We start from the raw sequence: 15,801 nt of genomic DNA, 5'->3' as shown, positions 1-15,801 counted from the left end.
ATGGTTAAAAGAACAGTTTCATTTTTTTACTTCAAAGACTTTGGAGCAAACTGAGCTTCTTGCTCTTTAAATGTCCAACAGAGTCTGGAGGAAACACACGGCGGAGGTGTTAAAGAGTTAGCAGTTGGGGTGGGGGCAGGAAGGAGTTCAGGAGGGGATACTCACCAGAGCGGACTTGCCCACACCTCCAGAGCCTAACACCACTAGCTTGTATTCACGCATGGCGGGTTTGCTTCACCGGACAGCCCAACAATCTGCACTGGACAAATGAGGAGAAGCAAAATAAGACAGACAAAATGAGAAAAGTTTAAAAAATCAAAGTCAAGAAAAACGAACAAGATCTAACTTTTTTTTTCCAGAGCCAAACAAAAGGTAGTTTCCCAGACTGCTCTCTGAGATTTTCCACTCCAGAAAGGAAGGATTCTAGTCATTCCTGGAGGTTATGGACAAGAAGAAGCACAACAATGGAGGGAACACCCATAAGAGGAGCTGCTTCAGGGTGGAGGAGGTGAAGAGTATGTGACCCCTCTCTAACACAAACCAGCTGTGGTGTGTGAGTGTGAATGTGGGGGGAACTGAAGGGGAGAGGATACGTGGAGTTGGCAGATATTCCTCCTAGTGACACAATCATCTGGCCTTCACACACCAAAACACACCCTGCTGTCAGATGTTTGAGACGCTCACTCATTACTGCTGTTGTAAAACAGAGAAATGGAGTCAGTCTTTTTCAGCTGATAACAGAAAACAGCTGAGGGAAGTGGAAACTGCGATGGAGGGGGGGTATTGTGAAATCACTGGAATATCCCTTTAAGGGACGAAGAGGCTTCGAAGCACTGGCACACAATGTGCCGTAAAGTCGGTTGGGTTAGCCAACTGGGTCACTACAAGTTGGGCTACAGGGCTGATGAGACGGCTACACGGAGGTTTAGCTGTGGCGGGGTGAGGGGAGGGATTTCTGGTTCTCTGGTTTCCTGCTTCAAATCAAACAGAGTTTTTAACGGAAAGTGTCTAATGGTTGGCTTTCTTGTGAAAATCATCAAAAGTCAGGAGCGTAACAAGTACCAAGAGAAGAATTATAATCTGAGCATGTACAGGGACATTGAAGCCTTCAGTTTAGAGGTGCATAGATTTGCTAATTTATTGTTAAGACCAAAATAACTAGACAACAATAATGATATCTGTTTGCTTTAAAACACCAAAGAACTCAAATTCCAGCTCTTCTACTGTTCAATTATCTGGCTTCCTGAGGCTACATACACACGTTTATATTTTAAAACTAGGGATGTTAACCATTAATCATGTATCGATTAATTGATTGTTAAGAACTTACTCCAAACCTGCAATTTTGTTTTCAATTTTGAAGTTTTACATTTATAGCATGTTTCAATGTGAATCAGATGACTGAAGGTGTTGCGCACAGCGGAAATGCTGGGAGCTGGGAGCTGGGAGCTGCAGCTGTGCGTCCGGTCTCCAGGAGTGTTTCCAACCTTTCTCTTCACGGACATAAAGGTTGGAAACTTAACACAGTTAACCCCATCTTTGTATCCAAAGATGGGGTTAACTGTGTCTTTAACCGCGGCAATTTCGTAGATATTGAGATTACGAGTCTTCCAATGAGAGACACAGCTGACTTGATTGACAGGCGGGAACACTGTAGCTGTTGGCTAGGAGGCTCAAAGCCCGCCTCTTTAAGTCACAATCGCTCGACAGCAGCAATATGGCTGCTGCCACCGATTGGCCTCAAAATAGGGCTTCAGAAACAGACGGGTGACGCCACGGATACTACGTCCATATTTTATACTGTGGTTACATCACAGCCATCTGAGCGTATTTTCTAATGCCCTGACCCGGTTGCGCTCCCGGCTGGCATCTGATCAGGTACACATGCTTATTTTTCTCAATAAGAACGAGGAGGCAGAGAACTGGACACAGAGTCTGAAATATCTTTCTGATCAGTTCCCTTGTTGCAGAAAGTCCACTTGTTGCAGTCCGAGCCTTCACTTGATATGATGTTAGCGGAGATTATTTTTATGAGCTCTCTCCAAACGTTGAAATTCAGCAGGTTTAACATTTTGTACACATTTATAAGATCCGGAGCTCTTCAATACAATGTGTTGCTGTAGAAAAAACGCATTCAGTATAGGTTTTCTGTAAAGATTCATTGATAATTGATTGCTAACATTTCCAAAGATCTATGATGAACTGAAGTTTATTAACACTTCTGCAAGGGCTTTATGTTTTGAGACCAGAGGTTGCTGCTCGTGTCAAACTCATAATTTTTGCTACTTTTATGCCAACCAAAGTGGCAACCTCCAGCTTTAAGAAATGAAGTCAATGTCAGAGGATCCAACTTTGGAGTCATGGGATGAAAGGGGCACTACTTGGCATCAAATCTGAGTGAAAAAGTGTCTTATGTGGTGATAAAGTCTTGAGGAAGATGCTATAGCTCAGTCCTTTTAACAACCATTAAAAGTCAATTCACTGCCATCCAAGGAAGCAAATGCTCCCCTCCTACACTGTTCTTTTTACAGTACACGCCATCTAAATACTCAGGGGGGGCAGACTGGACTAAGGACCTCCAACTTCAAAAACAAGCAGTGACCATGTGGGACATGAAGCCTGGAGTGTGAATAATTCATACTCACTAATCCTCTACACACAAGTCCTCCAAGCAAGATTAGGGAGGAGTCCGATGGGAGGGAAAATAAAAGAACCGAGCTGCACGAGGGTTCGCAAACAGTCCCCGATGCCGCTCTCACGTAAACATTCGAGTGAAAAGTCAAGTGCATGCACGGTGTCACATGTAAGATGTCAGAGAGGCAATGTCACACTTAGATTTAGGCAAGGCCTCACTTGTCAGCTATCCACACGTCATGGTTCTCGTATGAACGTGGTGGGCTGACCCCTGCTAAGACAGATAATGTCAGAAATGCTTTGTGACAGTTTGATTATTATCATGTGACAGCTTCCGGGGTTTTCATGGAGGACGTGAAGTCAAATTCCTTCAGTTTTTCCACCCTTAAAAATCTTAAAGGTTGCATCAAACGTTTTCTACAAGAAGGCCAGTTTCCAATCTATGTGTGAGCCTTCTTAACTAGACGACAGTGTGCCTTGTTTATTTTCTAACACACTGGATCAGTTGAAGAAAATTCAGCTCTCATTTTAGTAAGCAGTAAACTGTAAAGAAAGAGCAGATTTCCTCCAATCAAAAAGTAGTTTCACTCATCACTATCATCACTCTCTCTCTTATTCTCCTGTATCCCTCTTTCCAACCTCAACTTAGTCAAGGCAGATGGCTGTCTAACACGAGTCTGGTTCTACTCGAGGTTTCTGCCTGTTAAAGGAAGTTTGTCATCGCTGCTGTAACTTGCTGAGTACTGCAAGATGCAATGCTCATGGTGGATTAAGATGAGATAAGATCAAGTCCTGTCTATAAAAGGGGACTGGATCTTATCCTGTCTTGATGTTGGGTCTCTGTAAATAATTTAACATAAAGTACAGTCTTCTCTGTTTGTAAAAGCCTCTTGAGATTGAGATTGTGATTTGGCACTATATACATAATAATTGATTGAGTTTGGTTTCCTGTTATAAGGTAAAACTGAAGAATACCTAAACTAAAGCAGAGTATATTGACAGATTTGCATATTTCTCACCTACATTTGTATAGTTACCTTTTTACAATAGCTACACACTATTTTCAGTAAACAAAGCCAACAAGAGTCATATTAATACCCTTTGTGTTTGTGCCTCAGCCTTTGTTCAGTCCTGGGATTGGACTTTCTCTATGTTTCCAAAAGTCTAGCATCAAGCTACCAGGCAGCATAAAACAGAAATATGGGCGACAGCCACCTAAGCAGCAAACACATTTATCACATGAACTGATGAGCTTCCCTCTCCGGATGCTCAGTAAAACCAGGGAAATACTCATTTGGCTAATGAACGTTTACACAGAGTACAACTTTTACATAAATCATCAACGTCGGGACTTGACAATGATTTGCTTTCTTCGATGTTAGTCGTTTTTCTGTTTTCCTCCATGTCCCCTCCTGTGTGTGATCCATGTGCATTTAGATTGGCAGACCATTTGCAAAACCCACAATGAAGCTCAACTTAAGCCATCAGATACAGACTGAGGCTGTGTATGGGCAATAATATGTTGATACATTTAGAGGTCTGGTTTTAGATTCAATATACTGCTAAATATTGTAAGGAAGGTTATAAATTGGGTGCTTTGTGACTCTGCCTGTTTGAAACACCTGTCTTAGTTTATGTGGAGAAGTCAAACAGCTGAAGTTAGATAACATAAGAAATCAACCACTGTCAAACCCTCTTACAGCCAAATTCCACCAGATCCATGTCCGGTCCGTCTCTGATACATCACTGTACCGAATCTGATAGGTTTCTATTCTAGTCAATGTGTTAACTTCCACTGGATCTGCTCCGTTGCGTCCCGGATGTGTCTCTGATACGGCAGGTTGGAGCCCTTCGGATCAGATACGCAGGACTTAAAACATCCGGTTAATTTTCAGAATGAAAAAGACTCTGTTATCACCAGATCGTATTTCACTTAACTACAACAAAAAACTGTCATAATGAGCGGGGCCAGGCCTGGAGTGGACAGGTCAGAGGCCTTCAGAGGACGATAAAGACAACATGGATGAGGAGAGGAGGAGGATGATCATTGATTCGGTGATTACAGCGGGAAAACCTCGGTCACATGACTCCAGCTGTCCTGCAGTCCTGCTCCATGCTGCGTTCTGAAAACACAACCGATAGATGTTGACGGATGAGAGAGCCGGACCGCAGTGGATCGGAGACGGATCTGGTGGAAGTCCCGGGTTAGCTTTATAGCTTCAAAATTCGGGATGCACCGAAAACTTGGCCATTGAAAATGTTCTTTTTAATTTATAAAGATTTTTACCACAGAAACAACACGGCCGAAACATGAATGTTGTGATGACGCAGGCAAAAACCGCGGCCAGTACACGCTTGTCTGGATAAGGTCCAACATGTCTGCATCCATTATTCCTTTAATTGTAGCACTAAAGCGTCTTCGAAGCAAAGAGGTTGAGATGGACTGAAAACAATGAAAAGTACACTCTTAGAGTCTGTCAACACACGTTTCACTGAGATCTATTGGGATCCTCTGCACTTCATCGCTACTGTACATGATCCGGGCCTCAATGGATGCAGAGAACCTGCTTGGAGCCGGAGAACAGAGTGCAGAAAAAAGGATTTGTCTCTCTGAACCAGATGAGGGGCATGCACCCTCGTTGTCTGATATGTTCCGTGAGATCCTTGATTTTAGTGAGGTTAGTAAACACAGTCATAGCCATAAATGCAATAGTACTAATAAATGGCATAATCATTTCTTACAGTGTTTCGGTTTTCGGCCTTGGTTTCCTCATTTTCGGTTTTGGCCAAGAATTTTCATTTCGTTGCATCCCTATTCAAAATCATTTCTCCACACTGAGGCATGTCAATATTTTCATACAATGTCAGTCAGTAGTTAAACTGCATGACTGAACATTAAAACAGTTAAAGATACAGGATTATAGGGTGTCCGGGTAGGGAGTTTAAGAACAATGTTTCCGAGCTTCTCTGTGTAAATTCATTATTCTAAGAAGACAGAGTTGTGCTTGATGCCTCCCAGAACACAAACACAACCCTCATCAGCTCAAGTGACCTCACTGATGAAAGCTCAACTAATTCTGCTCAATATTCAAATCAGTGAACAACATCTCTCTGCTTTGATCTCCTTTGTTATCTCATTTTCCACAAAAAGAGTGTAACCTTTTCAATGAACCTGAGAAGCATGCTCGTGTTCTGACATTTAATCTACTAAACTTTTTTGAAAACACACAGCACTTCTCCTGCCTGCCTACACACTTACACACAAACACACACACACACATATGCAGGGCCATTTAAGGATATCTGTGTTTAAAACCAAACCTCTGTCTCTGTTTCCACTTCCATCCACAACACACTGTCACTCCCAACAAAACAAACACTCCACTGCTGTTACTCCGCGCTCGTAGTAACCCCAGCAAATAAGGAGCGAGGGAACGCCACATGCCACAGAAAACACCATGACATCACCGCATCACTCACCCTCTACAGCCAAAGGTATGTATCCATCTAGGGCTGGTAGTTGGACGCGGCGTTGGTTGGTTGCAGGAATTTGCAGCAAAGTGTCTGGATGGAGTAAGCGTCCCACACTAGAGGACACTGAAATTAGAGAGCAGCTGAACTCCAGCGCACAGAATGGACTACTTCCTCGTCTAGTGAGGCTAATCTGACAGTGAAGCTGTCAAAACGCCTGACTCAGCAGGGCGGTGTGATTGACAGCTGCCCTATGCATCTCCCATCTATTGCGGATGTTGAAAACTTGCACACATCCGCTGGTAAAGCTGGTAGCGCGTTACACACCCGTGTCATTTTCTTCTCATGTGCATGCTCGCTGACCTTCATGACACGTACTGGAGGTAGAGTGATAAGAAAAAGGCTTACAGTCGAGGTTTAGGGTGAGATAGTAGTTGTTTTTTAGGCTCCTTGTTACTCATTACCTCCTCCACTACGACCGCAAGCTCACATCACTTCTTCAGACTGATCAAAGCAAGATAACCACTAACTTCAGGGGGGAAACCCAGAAACTACCGCCAGCAGAAGACCTGTCAGGGAAACTGCTTTAGGGTAGAAGACAAGAAGTGTAGTGACACTTTTACTCATTTTTTCTTTTACAGCTAATTTGTTCCAAATCTTCTGAAACAAGCGCTCTGTCTGGAGCCTGTTGAAGGGGGAATTCAGAGACTAGATCAGTTAGTTATGTTGCATTTAGGGACAGCTACAGAAATATTGCGTAATCTAATGCTTTTATTTCTTTCATATTCAAATTAACTGATGAATTCACCACCTCCAACAGGGAGGTTATGTTTTGGTGCCTTTTGTTAGTTTGTTGACACTAGGTGCCAGATTTTCATAAAAATTGGGTGGAAGGTTGAGGCAAGGGCCAAGAAAGAATACATAAACTCTACTTTTCTTTTTTCTCTCCCTCCTGTCCTCGCATCTGTCATTAGGGTGGGGGAATGTGGGAGGAAAAGCATACAGCAGAGCCCGGCAGGTTCTCTTGCCCAAACAGAATTCTTGTCCTAACACGGGACTTCCACCAGGTCCGTGTCCGGCCCGTATCCGATAAGCTACGGTCCAACTCCGTGCTCTCTTGTCCGTCAACACCTACCGGTTATGTTTCCAGAGCGCAGCACGCAGGACCGCCGGACAGCTGGAGTCATGTGACCAAGGTTTTCCTTCTGTTATCACTGAATCAACATTTATCCTCCTCCTCTCCTCCCCCACGTTGTATTTATCGTCAGTGTTTCCCCTACCATTATACAGGGGGGGCGGGGCGCCCCCTCAACAGCGGCCCCCGCCCCCCTTGGAAGTTCAGTAAATTTTATTTTCTACATATCGCCAGATCACAGCAGAAGTATTCAGGGTTACTTCTCTTATAGATCAGGTCTTAAACTTGTTCTTTTATTAAACAGACTAAATATCCTTATGTTATTGATCTTATTTACATGACAGGATGTCATTATGCTCATCTGCTCTCTGTATTGCATGGCAGCGTTCCGCTCCATGCGCACACAGACACACAAACACGTGCGCTCACATACACACATCACAGCACAACGATACGATAAATGTTTATCAACAACTCGGTTTTTCAAGACGAAAAGGAGACTATGACGAGCTTAAGTGCATCACTGATAATACAAACTCAGATGAAAACTTAAGAAGGACCGTCGGACATTAAGAGTTCATATTTTCCCCGCTGTGCGTCTAATCTTAAGAAATTAAAGCTATGCATTCCTGCGACTGGCTGAGTTATTATTGGGGGGGCGCAGTGTTAGCTTGGTCTCTACCTGCAGCAGGTGTGCTGTGTGAACCAGTCTCCTCATCTTCATTGAGGATTTTTACCCCCCGGTGTGCGTTAGTGACAAAAACACAACCGGGGGACGTCTGTTTAATATTTGACGTCTTTGCCGCTCTCACCGTAAAAAGCTCTGCATCTAGAGCTTGATTTAATCCAGTTTGGTGATACATCAGACACATTTAGTAAGTTTGATCAACTCCTTGTCATCAAAGAGTGCCGTGAGCTGACTGTCTGTCTGTCCAGAGGTCCAGAGCGCCTGTTACTGCAGGTGCATTCAGGGACCGTCGTAATAGTGCAATGCAGACCTATATTTTGCGTTCATGGCATTTTTATTTGAATCAAGAGAATCAGATATAGTGGTCACATGAAGAATGTTTTCTTTTGACTTTCTTTGCAGGCTAGATTATTTAACATAAGATATTACAAAAGCAAAAGTGTTAAAAGAGTGAAATGTTGACGATGTTAGTACTTGGTAGATAGATAGATAGATAGATAGATAGATAGATAGATAGATAGATAGATAGATAGATAGATAGATAGATAGATAGATAGATAGATAGATAGATAGATAGATAGATAGATAGATAGATAGATAGATAGATAGACAGACAGACAGACAGACAGACAGACAGACAGACAGACAGACAGATAGTTGTGTAAGAATTGAAACCAGAAGCCAAAAATCTCCGAAGAACGAGACGCATGCGAGCGGGGGATGAAGAAAACAACTTCAGCCACGCTAAGTTTTGATTTGTTGTTTTGTTGTTGACATCTTTAAAATGGCCTCAGCAGAAGAATCAATTATATTGAGGCGTACAAAATAATCAACACGCTGAATATCGACATGTGGAGCAGGCTTATAAATAATCTCCGTAGACGCAGAGTCAGTGAAGACCCAGACAACATGTGGATTTACTGCAACAAGACAACTGAACAGAATCATATTTCAGACTCAGTGTCCAGTTTTCTGTCTACTGGTTCTTATTGAGAAAAAATAGCATGTTTACATGGTCAGGTGTCAGCCAAGAGCGCAACCGGGTCAGAATCAGTACGGCATCGGAGAAAAAAAGAGAGGCCTGTCTCCACCTTCAGTCAGCTGATTCACATCGAAACATGCTTTAAACTTAAATCACTTGTTAAGCAGAATTGTGTTAATTAGTTGTGGTGAACGCTTACAGGACTGCAAGTCAAAGTATTTAGAAAGTTTACAACTGTAATTCAAGTAGATAAATAAACTGGCTTTCATATTAATTCATGCTTCATTTGCCTTTATCTTAACATAAGCCCCCCCTATGAGAAAGAACAATTTGTGTCTAATAAATGTAATATTGTTTATTATAATACAGATTGATTTATTGCTTGTGTTTGTTGAAAAATACATGAGAAGAGGACCTTGAAAAAATAATCACATTAAATCGCAATCGCAATATTAAGGAAAATAATCGCATTTAGATTATTTTCCAAAATCGTTCAGCCCTAGTTGCGTCGTAATATGAAAAGGTTCTGCTTTGTGGATATGATGGGTGATGGATCTGGGATGCCGGAGCTTCCCCGAGGTGTCGTGAGCCTTACTTAGCAAAACACAGATGAATGTAGCTGCACGATATACTGGTGTTCAGTGCCCATCTGCCTCCATCTATCTTGGGTAGTGAGGGACATTAGGAGCCAACTAACCCATAGAGAATACTGGTATGAAGGCATGATGGGATGGGTTTCTCCACTGAGCGCTTATCCTTCTCAGAAAAACTAGAGAAACTTCTGTTTGTTTCAAATTAGACTGATCCAACTCAACAACAAAAATCATTTTTCCACATTTTATTGCTTGTTCCTAAATAAACTTGGACCCGGCTTACAAACACAACTTTTCCTGAATGGTGAGTTATTCATTATAACTCTCTATGATACCAATTGGCCACGTTCATGATGTAGTGTGAGGCTATTTGATTTCTGTCCATACAGGGAGGGTAATTTAGGGTTTCCTAGCTGTAACAAATTTCTTCAGTCTGTAAAGTACTCTAACTTGGAAGTGAAAGCCCGGCTGAGATGATACCTCAGCTTGGCGTATACTTCATTTAGTTGTTGCACTTGAAGATTTCCATACGACTGACTTCTAAGATTCACATAACACTTCTATTTCTACGACTGGAAATGTTCTTCTTCATATGTTTAATTGAATGATTGAAGTTTAATATTTACGCATGTTCAGCTGACATACAGTGCCCTCACAAAGGCTAGCAAGCAGTTGAGTTCATCAAAATTAATTGGAAGTATACCAATTCCATCCTGTCTCTACATCAACCTGTAATTAGTGCCAAATTACGAGGTACTTGAAAGGGAAACATCTAAGGAAATGAAGAATTTACAAGCCTGTAAAATAAACTGTTAACCACCAGCACTTTTTAACGGTAGCAGCTTTGGCTGGGTATTTTTTTTAAGAGGTGATCTTCATGTGTGATGAGTAAAACTGCATCAAGTCAATCAATCAAATCAAGACTTGTGAGCAATAATTTATAGTATCATTAGTTCAAGGAAAAGATATGACGTCGAGAGAGTTTTCTTTTTATCTCTCTGAAGACAAACAGCATCATTTTCTCTGTCAAAATTCAACCTAAGAGAGACTTAATGTCTTACAGGATTTTAGGGGGCTCCTTATTAAGTTGCATCGTTTTACATCTCTCGACTTCAACCTTAAATGCCCCTGTGAGTCAGAACCAAACTGCAGCCCGCCACTATGACTTAATTATGGCAAAGATCTGTAACTGACAAACACCATCAGCCCCATGCATCTGTGCTGGGGCCATGACCTGCTGTAACCACATCCTCTTTCCAAAGCGCAAGACGGCCTCATGCTGATAGGATGGAAAAGGAGTAGCTACCTTACTAAAATAGTCTCTTCCAGTCTCTGTTCCTGTTCAAGACTACAGACTGCCAGGTTGCTTACAGAGGGGGATAAGAGGGGAAGAGGTGTGAACAAAAACCACACCTGGATATAAGGGGATCCAGGACAATTTAGTGGCATTTCATTAAGGTCTATTTAACTTAAGTGGAAAAAATAATTCATTAAATTATAAATTTATTTATAAAGCGCTTCTCATACAATGACATTGTAAATACAACCGAAAATAGAATGAATTAAGAAAAAGATCCCAACTCCAAACCCACCCCGCAATCCTAAGGTTAAGAACACAATATATGAAACAGTAGTAATAAAAAAAAAAAGAAAGATGAAGTTGTTGAACAAACTGAGGAAACACTCATGATATCTTAATGTTTTCAAGCTAATCAACGGCGGCAGCCATATTGAAAAGGCGGAGTTTGAGCCTCCCAGCCAAGAGCTATGTGTTCCCTTCTGGGAGTCATGTCAGTCATGTCCTTATTTGGGCAAAAACTCGTAATCTTAATATCTTCTGAACCGTCGTGTTAGAAAAAAAATCACCCCCGTACAGTTAGCTACGTAGAGCCGAGCTGTTTTTTTTTTAACCAGGCTGTAAACATGTGTATTGATACTGCAAAGATTGTCTTTTTTGAATTGGTGTGTATGTGGTTTCTGGTGTTTCTGCAGCCAGCCTCAAGAGGATTTCTTGCTGAATTGCAGTTTATAACACTTCCGCATTGGACTCATATTTTTAGACCGGAGGTTGCTGCTTGGTTGTCTGATATGTCAATGTGATCCTTGATTTTAGTGAGGTTAGTACACAGTCATAGCCATAAATGCAATGGAAGGAGAGACCGGGGAGAGTTGTAACATTTTTGACATTTCTGTCTATATCTTTGAGCTCTTTTAACCCAGTGTGTACAAACTGTTATACAAACTAGCCTCAAGTGTCTGCTAATAAATGGCCTAGAAAATGTCTGTGCAAGACAAACAGAAAATGCATGGCTTAATCTAAAATCCAAAGAGTTAAATGTTATAACTGTCCCCAGTCTCCCTACTAATAGTTAGCATAATAATTTATTTCGTTTTTTTTGGTTTTCTTCCTTTGTTTCCTCAATTTTCATTTTGGTGCATCCCTAGTTAAAACTCAATATTAAACCATTAGAAGAAAATAAGATGCCATACTTAAAATAAATAAAATAAATAAATAAAATAGAATAAAAGTGACTAAAATTTGAACTAGATTATAAATAAATAAATGAATAAATAAAACTGTTATAAGCATGAAACTCATAAAAGCGAGACTAAAAAGGTAGGTCTTGAGTTTGCTTTTAAAAATGTGTGCTCTGTGCAGAAACATTATAAACAATATAGTATATATATGTATATGTTTGTAAATTCGACCTGCTGTGTGTTGATAGTATGAGAATGGAGTACACACCTTTCCTGTTTCACAACACTCTCCCCTGCAGTACAAATTACTTTACAACCAGCTGGCACAAAGGCTTGAACCCGGACGAGAGAAAGTCCTCCCAGCTCCTGGGTTATCTCACAGTGGATCTACCTAATTTGCTTACGGCGGCAGCATATGCTTATCACTCCAGGTCATGCTAAGTCTGTGCAATCTGTGTTTCTGTGGCTGCACCGCAGAGCTGGAACTAACGCTGCGTCCATGTATGATTAGTGGCACGTTAGCTCCCGCAACATTAATCAAATTCCGTTCAAATCATAAACCCGCTTACTGATAAATCCCTTGAAATACCATCATCTGTAATCCGGCCAACTGAGACCCGAGTCTGTCCGTAAACAATCTAGCTTCACACCAGAAACAAGGCTAAATCCCGTTATCAAGCTAACTAGCTAGCTTTAACCGCCTGCGTCACGGTGCGGTACGCGACAACTTCGCCCAGCCTCGCGTCCGCCCTGCCTCGTTTGTCACTTGTTGTGTTAAACTAGAGAGTCTTTTCAATCCAAACTGCCTCCCACTCAGCTGTCCACATGCTACTATAGCACCGCTGTCTTGAAATGTATGATTACGACACAGTAAAAGAGAAAAGCTATGAAAAAGTGGCGCCGCGTCGCTAGGAATCCCAGCGTGCTTTGAAGCAGAGAATCCGACGCTTGCAACACACAACCATTAGCGCCGTCTTCACCGCGTCAGTTCGCTTTCGACTGGAGCGCAACATCAGGCCGCCGACACTCGTTAGCACGCCAAGCTAGCTAGCCGACACATTCCTCAATCAAAACACAGCTATGTTATCAGAAACACAATGCAATGAATCGCGTTACACATCCAAAACGCCAACCACGCCTGACAGGATACATATGAAAATGCATTCACGGTTAATTCAGCCTGAGAAAGACACAGCAGATTGCTAAGCGTTACCTGCCCTTCCGCCTGGCCTTGACTAAAATGGGAGTGCTCGCTCGCTCCGGACAATTCTTCTTATTTGTCTCCCCTCTCTGATCAACGCGATGCGCTCCGCTGTGTCTGCTTTTAATCCCGCATGTGTCGGCGCGGATTACTTCTATGTACACGAGTTATTTGACCGCGTTTAGCATGTAGTAAAGTTTGGCGTTTCTACTCACCGTTTCTCGCTCGCTGTCTCTCGCCGCTCCGCAAGTGTCAGTTTGCCTCCGGCCTGTGTGCGCAGCTGACGTCACTCAGACTATTTCTCATTTTTCTTAAAAGGGCCTGACACACCGGGGACTAGACCCTATCCTCCCACAAGATGTTTGCAAGCACTTTCTAATGAATGAATTAATGGATGAGTTATTTTGTTTCGATCAGTAGCAGCCGAAATCGTCACAATCTCAATCATGACAAAAACAATAAAATAGGCTGACCAAAAAGGTTTTTGGCTGAAGCAGAGCTTGTAGATGCCTTAATGTGGAAACATACACAAGCTCCCCAAAATGACAACTCAAATGTCTTTGTCTTTATTTGTTTTGTTTTTGTGCAGGTATTCTGGAAAACAACGCAAAATGAGAATCCCCTGAAGCTCACATGATTGGGAAATGTGCTGGCTGTCAGTGTGTTGGCTGACAGTGCAGTTATGATTTCAGTTTTGGCTCTGATTATTGCTTTTTAATCTTATTTTCATAACTGGGTTGAAACCGACCCTAACAACACAAAGGTTATAATTTCAAACAGAGAATTTTATGATGTAAGGGGAAAAAAAAAGTTTGTTTTATTTTGTTGAAATAGAGTTTCCTGACAAAGTCAAAAAGCTTTTATGCAATAAAACTAATTTATGTGGTTCTTTTACGCATTTAAAAACTAAAACGGGTTTGTGCCAACCCTAACACAAGAGGAAGATTAAAAGGACATGACACACCGGCCACTCGACCCGCATCATGTCCATGAGAACGGGCTGCACAGAGAGAATGAGTGTCTATACAAATACACAATATTACACATCCCTCTTAAAGTCAATGTGAGTTATATGTGTCTTTTCAGGGACACGTTTCCAGGAATTATTTCTAAACATTTCACATTCTTGAAGGATGAGCTAAGATGCAAGGGAGTGACAAAATGTGACAAAGTATTAGACAAAATAGTTTATCTGGATTAGAAGCAATGCTCATCATTATGTCATTACTATATATATCTAAGGTTACAAAATCCATGCTTGGACTCTACACTCTGCATTTCATTATGTGTGAATGTTAAAATCAAGTCTCCTGGACTTCTCTGAGTAGGTGCCAAGTATCGTAAGAGAAAGCCCAAATGTAGACAACTTTAAAATTAATGACAATAGCCATATATGTGCAAAGATGTTTGTTTGCTGCATTTTTTACATTACTACATGTTTAAATCTTGATTTTTACTTGATGTTCATCTTTTTCTGATATATGTAAAGCACTTAGGAAGTTAATCTTGGATAAAATGTGCCATACAACTTTTTTTCATGGCTTTACTTATTCTTTAGTTCATTTTACGCTGCTAATTTAATTCTAGGTAGAGTTGAAAAAAGTAGTCTCTTAATGAAAGATTGTATGGCCAATTCAAAATGTTAATGCATCTATAGCTGATGATATAGTAGCAGTGTCCAATGAGCATTAATGTGTCATATACTCCTATAGAATGGAAATAATCATGAACATGATACATTTATTTATTCTGTACATGTACCTGTAATACAGATTTGAAATTGAACAGGTATATTAATATGTGTGAGTTATAACTTTTAGCTACTTGTTAGGCCTATTTTGGAATTGTTAAGGCCTCATATTTACACCCAATCAATCATTTGTTATCTCTTTATTAACGCACCCTCCCATTCCTCCTAATGAGTATTGCAACTGCTGCTATGCAACACTGCACCTTGTAATCGCCATTCAGATTACAATCCCAAGGAAATGTGTTAAATTCTTTGGTTAAAGTTCAAGTTTTAGGTCAATGGAGAAACTTTTAGTGAAGTTTCCAGTCTTCTTGAGCAATTTCCAGTACTCAGCAAATAAATTCCAGTCATATCATTGACCAAGCATTTCAGTTCAGTACAGAATATGTACACACTTACAGCTGAAAATATTGGTTGATCAATATACAAGCCCAGCCATAGAAAGTACTTTACAACTATTTTGATCATCCATTGATCGTGTTAAGAAAAAATCAATGGTTTTTACTTTTCAGATGGAGACATTTGGTGGTCCTTTTCCTTCTTTTAATGGAATACTTAATATTCTGGGTATTTATAAATTGTCAATTTGCCAACTGTGATTTCAAAATATTCTGACCCTCTATATCCAATTCTGACAGATTAGTTAGCCTCCATAATCATCAGGTGCAGTTATTGACCTAAAAACTAATCATGTAGCTCTATTGAGTTAGAATGATGCATGAACACTGAATGATTTTTATCTCATCTTCAGGAGTCAGGTCTCGCTTTTCTCTTATTTTTATGAAAAATCTTGGCCGTGAAATGTACGTTCCTGACCCCGCATATCAAACCGATGATGCTGGAGGTTACACTAACGTCTCCTTGCTTCA

The 15,801-nt window shown here is 41.0% G+C and overlaps 1 protein-coding gene across 7 annotated transcripts in view; it reads right to left on the bottom strand.

Annotated features, from left to right (window-relative positions):
- LOC117816393 (ras-related protein Rap-1A-like) overlaps positions 1-13,525 on the bottom strand; it is a 31,329-nt gene extending 17,804 nt beyond the window's left edge. For 4 of the 7 annotated variants that reach the window (XM_034688662.1, XM_034688631.1, XM_034688679.1 and 1 more), the window contains exons 1-2: positions 13,398-13,525; positions 166-254 (exon numbers count right to left, since the gene is read on the bottom strand). In XM_034688662.1, coding sequence (XP_034544553.1) covers positions 166-222 — 57 coding nt within the window. In that variant the 5' untranslated portion in view covers positions 223-254; positions 13,398-13,525. Of the gene's footprint in view, positions 1-165; positions 260-6,114; positions 6,233-13,194; positions 13,314-13,397 lie in introns of those variants that run through there. The other 3 variants (XM_034688640.1, XM_034688650.1, XM_034688654.1) reach the window with 3 other exon arrangements.
- Positions 13,526-15,801: the final 2,276 nt, after the last annotated feature.

This window comes from Notolabrus celidotus, chromosome 1 (genome assembly GCF_009762535.1).
Source record: "Notolabrus celidotus isolate fNotCel1 chromosome 1, fNotCel1.pri, whole genome shotgun sequence".
NCBI classification, from domain to species: domain Eukaryota; kingdom Metazoa; phylum Chordata; class Actinopteri; order Labriformes; family Labridae; genus Notolabrus; species Notolabrus celidotus.
Note: the sequence above shows the minus strand (reverse complement) of the source record. Positions and strands in the feature narration are given on the sequence as shown.